General features: G+C 40.1%; 1 protein-coding gene across 1 annotated transcript; it reads right to left on the reverse strand.

Annotated features, from left to right (window-relative positions):
* Positions 1 to 2,522, reverse strand: pou4f3 (POU class 4 homeobox 3). Its single transcript, XM_042008576.1, has 2 exons — positions 2,228 to 2,522; positions 1 to 1,858 (listed from the first exon to the last, which is right to left on the reverse strand). Exons 1-2 carry the CDS (start codon positions 2,348 to 2,350, stop codon positions 914 to 916), a joined length of 1,068 nt encoding a protein of 355 aa, XP_041864510.1. The 5' UTR covers positions 2,351 to 2,522; the 3' UTR covers positions 1 to 913.
* Between the last annotated feature and the right edge of the window lie 4,038 nt (positions 2,523 to 6,560).

Here is a 6,560-nt window from a genome sequence, read left to right on the forward strand (position 1 = left end):
AAATAAATACTTAGATTAGGTGATAGACATATTCTACTGTAGGATATATAGCTAGGCTATATAATAAATATATAATGCTGACCTGCAATTCTTCAAAACATTTTCACATCAAAATAGTAAAATATAGCAGCTGCCACAGCCACATAGATGTGCCCAGTATAAGACGGTGTCATTTCAATGTCTAAATAATTCAAGATAAACAGACTCAAAGTGTTTTACCTTGTGAAAGACTTGCTGTAAATACTCATTTTGGTGCGTAAATCACGACCACAAAGTTCACAAAAGAGCAGATTCATTCGCAAAAAAATTGATAAAAAAGTGATTTTTTTTTAACATTTCGTTTTCCTTGAGCTCACATCCCTGTAAAGGTTTTTAAAAAAGTGAAGCTACAGTTGAACATATGATGGTGGATGTCTGCGACGATGTGGAGAACATCTGATCTCAGTCAGTGTTACAGAAAGAAAACTAGAATCTCATAAATAATCATCCTTAAAACTTCCTATAACATCACGTGAAGTCCTCCATAAAGCATAAATCTGTAAACTTTAATTTACAGATTTTAAAAAAATCCCTGAATGTGACAAACTGTTAGTGTGAATTTACTGAAATTCATTTAGTGTGCAAGATACATAATCAACAACATCAAAATAATCCTTTCCACAGATCTATAACACTTTGTCATTTCCATATTGACATAAAAATCGAAAAAAGTGCAGCGATATAGAATGAATGACACGAAATTAAAAACTGAAGGAAGTCAGTCTCTTTTTTATCTTTTTTTTTTTTTTTTGGAAATGATCCAAGTTTAGACGTGAAGAGCTGTTGATAAATCCCTGTAAGTTAGGCTACTGAGGTTATTATTAATCACTCGATCAAAAATGTAGTAGGCTATTTTATTCATGATGTGTAAAACTCAGTGCACCGCAGAGTATTTCATTCGTTTCTGTTTTTGCCGCTGGTTGCAAAACCATACTCGAACCACATTCTTTTTCAGGTCCAGTTTCTCGGCGATGGCTGCAATTTTTTCCGAGGAGGGTCGAGGCTGAATGGCAAAGTAAGCCTCCAAAGAGCGCTTCTCCGGCGCGGCGATGGAGGTGCGCTTTCTTTTCCTGTCGTTCCCGTTGAAAAGGTCCGGCTTGCTGCTTTTCTCTCGGTACGCAGCCTCGGCTTCCTCCAGCCAGGCCTGGAGAACAGGCTTTAGCGCAATCATGTTGTTATGGGACAAGGTGAGGGACTCAAACCTGCAGATTGTGCTCTGGCTCAAGGACCCCACTCCAGGGATCTTGAGGTTAGCCAGCGCTGACCCGACGTCCGCCTGGGTCACCCCGAGTTTGATCCTCCTCTGTTTGAACCTCTCGGCGAAGGCTTCCAGCTCCCTTGGATCCGACTCCACGTCGTTGACGCACGCCATGCCGCCGTGCACTGATAGGGAGTGAGGGTGGGCCATCGTGGCCATCGCCTGGTGCAGCTGCCCCATGGTCTGGAGATGGTGGTGACTGTGCTGGTGGTGGTGCGCCGGCGTGGTCATCCCTGGAGGCTCCGGAGCACCCATCCCGGTCACGGCCAGGCTGGTGGAGAGGTGGTCCAGAAGGTCCCCGGCCTCCAGGGTCTGTCCGAGGTGGTGGTGGTGGTGGTGGTGGTGGTGAGAGGCGATGGTAGAAGGAACGTGGGAGATGGGCACGGTGGTAGAGGAAGAAGAGGAGGTTGAAGTGCAGGGGACACTGCTCATGGTATGGTAAGTCACGTCTGGTTTGAATGGGTGACTCTTGCCGTGAGAGACAATGCTGTCAGCAGCCGCCAGAGCCTCTGCCCGTGCCAGCAGGCTCTCATCAAAGCCTCCGAATATATTGCCCTGCAGCTGCAAGCAAGAGTGCGCATACTGGAGTCAGTGGGGAATTCTGTCAGGCAGCTCTCAAGATCTAAAAAACATTTTCCAAAGGCAAGCAGCGCCGAGGAGAGGAGAGAACCCTCCTCAAAGCGCAGGTCATAAAAATTAATATGAAAGCAAGAGCATTGCTTGAATAGACATGTGGATGAGAGAGGGGGAGGTTGGGAGGGGGAGGAGAGGGTGGAGGAGGGGGGACAGACAGAAAGATGAACGAAGGGGAGAGATAGCGGGTAGAACAAAGTCCTGTCAAATCAACTTTACAGGCATTTTCCAGTGTGATATTATTCCCCTCCTCTCACCCAGTACACTTCAGCCATTCTCCCCCCAACCTGAACGTACCTGTGGGGCGGGCAGACAGACTCTGCGCATGCCCTCCGAGCCTGAGTGCAGGCCGGGATACTTGGGCTCGTGCAAGGCCGGGTGCATGGAGAAGTGCTGTTTGCCGTTCATGGTCATCATCATCCTCCTCGCAAGCACCTGGCAAGCAGCGTGGCCCCTGACATGAAAGCCGGGGAGCGGACAGCTACACAGCTCCTCTGCTCTCCTTCACCAGACTGAGCTCTACACAGTCGGCAGTGCCTCCCGGCACCCCTCTGTCCCTCTTCCTCCCCTCCTCCTCCTCCTCTTTCAGTCTCCCCCCTCCTCCTCCTGTCCCACCTCCTATGCTCAACTTACAAGGCTGCAAACGTGAGGCCTACGAGCACAAGCATCGAAATCTAATTTCTTGTAATATTATTAGAAGGAAGAAGTTGTTAATTGGTGTGAAATGATTGGTTTGGTCTTCTTTTTCTTTGAAATATTTTTCAGCCACAACATGTATAAGCTAAAATCAGCTTCATGCATCATTTTTATCATAAGAAAACTTTAACTAATCTCTTATAAACTGCAAAGCACGTCAAGCTGATGCTTATGTGTTTCAGCACCATGGACAGCGCAGCATCTCTATATCCCCTGCGTCAAACGGTTGATGGATGGATGATTTAAACGAAAAATACTGTATTTTAGGTTCTACCATCTCTGTCTTCTTCTTGCAGCTTGCCAACAAGCTGACCTGACGGCCTTGGCCTGTACTCCTCCCATGTGTACACCCTTCCTCAGTGCTGCTTTACCAGACTTCTCATATGGCCGTCTGGCTAAAACTCATGAAGCCCGGGTGGACGCCCCGAAAGAGGAGCCATGCGGGCAGAGGCGGGCTGATGACACAACGGGTCTATCCGATCCTGCAGGCCTCCTCTCTGGTTCCCTAGACTCTAAATAATTCAGCAGCACAGTCACAGGCATACATTACCATGGTGGCATGTTCTTATTCATTACACAGATTAAAACAGCCAAAGTCTTTTCTCGCCATGCAAACCTGTTGCAGCCAACGTTGGAGTCCTTCAGGAGGAAAGATGAGGAAAAGATCTCTTGAATTTTCCTCTGGATTTGTTCATCTTGCATCCATATAGCATAACATAGACTGATGCCTTTATAGAGATTCTCTGCAGGAATGCCTCAAGACAAATAACAACTGCTTTGAGTAATAATATGTGTTTAAACTTTCCCATATTTCAACAACATTACCAGGTCAAATAGCTCAATTTCTCTTCAGCCTGTGAATATAAACATATTATACAGTATCTTCATATATATTTGCATGTAACATCAGTGAAAGACCACCCTCATTATCCAGACTTTAAGTTTCCACATAATCACTTCAGTTGCCTCAGATCTAGTTGGAATGCTGCAAATTATGAGTCCAGTTAGAATACAACTATTAATCCATTTTTTGAAGTCCCCTTTCCCCTTTGATCTAACTCTTTAAATAGCTGTTATATTGCTTGGACCATTTATTTAGTCATTTATATAGGCAATTTATTCATTTAGTGGTCATTGTTTACAGCTCTGTCAGCTCTGTCCTTTTCATATCCTGAAGACTGAATCTGATGTATTATGAAATGTGCTGGCATATTTGGTGCCAAATCTGTAGCCAGCTTTCCTCTTTTCACTGTCCCGTCTGGCCAACAGCTGCAGCTTCACTCTGTCTGTCAGAGCATTTTTCACTTTGATAAGTTATTTTTAGAAAAAAAGCACCATAACATAATATATATATATATATATATATATATATATATATATATATATATAGTGTGTGTGTGTGTGTGTGTGTACAATTGCACTCAGATGCATATATGTGATTGCAACACAGTTTATCTTTCATATAAGAAGGTCTGTAACTGTAGTGCCCTCATTTTCTACAATATGAAACAAGCTAAATTTAAGCTTTTCACTCTGCACATGCTCAGTAAGGTTCTCTCTCTGACTGCTGTGAAGGAGAAGCAGGATCACTTCATCAAACAAAAAAAAAATGAATGTACAAAATAGCTTTTTTTAAAAGGTTTTATTTTTCTTCTTCCGCCCAGAGTTTAGTTGATGCCAAATTTAAAATTACAGCAAATCAATTTTTAGTATTTTGGTTACAAAATAATATAAGCAACGTAGCACAAAAAAGTTCTTTAAAAATGTGTTTGATCAATTATGACTCTCCTTTTATTAATATCAGCAGGTGTTGTATTATACATCATTGAAAAGTCACCGTAACAACAAGGTTCAACTTAATTAATGTTTCTGCTGAATGAGTGACTTGGCTAAATGTGTTTGTTGTGCCCCAAAAATGTGTCACAATCACCAGAAGGTTATGCATGTGAATATCTATCTGCCTATATCTATGACTGTTGACACATTAAGAAGATTCTTAAGTCTTCATGAGCTCATTTATTCTGTTTCTGTAAAAATGATAAAGGGAACGTAATCTGTTTAAACAAGGAAGAAGGAAGAATATTACTAAAATCTTCTAGAAACATCAGTAAGCTTAAAAACTGACTTGCTGGTTACACTGTAGCCTAAGATCAGCAGCTATTTTGACACAAAATTTCTTAAGAACTATATCACTATTTTAAGAGCTCTGATTAATTTAATGAGTTACTGTGTTTTTTGTTTAGAAATAACTGGTGTGACAATTGCCCCTGAACCACCTGGTGGTCCACTGTAGACCAGTTTAAAGACCAACGTACGCACCTGATGTTTCTATGTTGTTGGCCCAACTTTTCTCAGATTAGATCGATTCCTTGTCAGTTTGTCTGCACTGAATACACCAATGATTTTTTTGAAGTACAATCTGGATGCCTGACATAATTGTTGATGGTGAAAAAGTGCAAGTGGTGTCTGAGTTTAAGTATCTTGGAGTGCTGATTGATAACATACTATAATTTAAGGCTCAAACCAAAATTTCATTGAGTTAAGTTTAAACAATCTGATTAAGTACACAAGCTGCTGTCTAATGTACAAAATTCTGAACGATCTTGTTCCTTTTGTTCTTGGACAGTTTATTAAGATGAACTCATCAGCTCAATCAGTAAAAGGGAACTGTATGGTTCAATTTAGAAGACGCAAATATGGACAAACTACTTGTTTCCATTACAGTACCAATGGAAACAGGTTCAGATTCAGTGTGACATGTATAAAGAGAAACTTCACTCTTATAATTTACAACTGAGGAAGTCCTTTTTCTCTGATATTATTAGAAAAAACTGTCATAATGCTCGGGTCTTATTAGCTTATCAGCGGAAACACTCAGTTTATTTAAATCCAAGTTAAAGACCCACCTGTTCTCTGCTGCATTTCAATCATTTTTATTTATTAAAACATCTAAAGCTGCATCCGTTTCCTTTAAGCTTTCATTTTAAACTTGATCGTTTAAATATTGTTTTTATCCAAAGTTCTTTTTCTTTTCTTTTTTTCCTGCTTTTTAATGTTAAATTATGCTTCTTGCATTCTGTAAAGCACTTTGAATCACCCTGTTGATGAATCATGCTATACAAATAAATTTGCCTTGCCTTACCTAGAACTGCACATCATTTGAACACAATACTACCCAACGGGTACTTTATTGTTTTCTATTACTGTTTGCATGACATGTGATTGTATGTTTTAGGCTAATCTATAGATTTCTTATTTTGGTGTATGTTTTATATATTTTTATTTTCAGAATTCTGATGGACGACAGAGGTAAAAGTCTTTTGAGTAATTCTGGCACATTTTTACCTTTTGATTATTTTTTTTTTTTATCAATGTCCACTTTAAATAAACCTTTCAGTAAATAACTAAATAAAAATAAGTAATATTAATTGTCTTAAAAAATCCTAAGCACCATTATCAAATACTAGGGCAGTATTGTGCTGTAGTACTGAATAATGATGCATGGGTTTATTTCCGCACTATTACCCCCAGTCATTCAGATTTTTTATTAGTAAAAATGTCAAGTATAATTTATTAGTACACATGTTAGATCTTTTTTTTTTGCCAATTTTCTTGTCATTTATGTCAATTATATTCAGTCGTACATGAGAAAGAAAATAAAATGGTGCCACTGTCTCCAGTTTCCCTTTATAGTGACAACAGTGACACGTCTTTAGTAATTGCGACACTGATTAAAGCTTTAAAAAGCCTAAAAGAAACGGGACATAAGTCTTATTGTACAAATATATCCTATTTTTATGGCCAAACCTTTCAACACATCTTAACGTTCCATCATAGGATTGCCATGTGACATGGAACGGTGCATTGTGATGTTGAAGCTTCATATTAAAATCTCACCTCCTGGGGAGGGTTGGATGTTCTTGCATTAAGCTTA

Source organism: Melanotaenia boesemani, chromosome 15 (assembly GCF_017639745.1).
Source record: "Melanotaenia boesemani isolate fMelBoe1 chromosome 15, fMelBoe1.pri, whole genome shotgun sequence".
NCBI lineage: Eukaryota > Metazoa > Chordata > Actinopteri > Atheriniformes > Melanotaeniidae > Melanotaenia > Melanotaenia boesemani.

Excerpts from the sequence above, each read along its gene's own strand:
- pou4f3 (XM_042008576.1), bottom strand. The coding sequence starts at position 2,350 with ATGATGATGACCATGAACGGCAAACAGCACTTCTCCATGCACCCGGCC. Across the intron at positions 1,859-2,227 it reads TCTGTCTGCCCGCCCCACAG|CTGCAGGGCAATATATTCGG; the intron begins GTACGTTCAGGT and ends TCTTGCTTGCAG.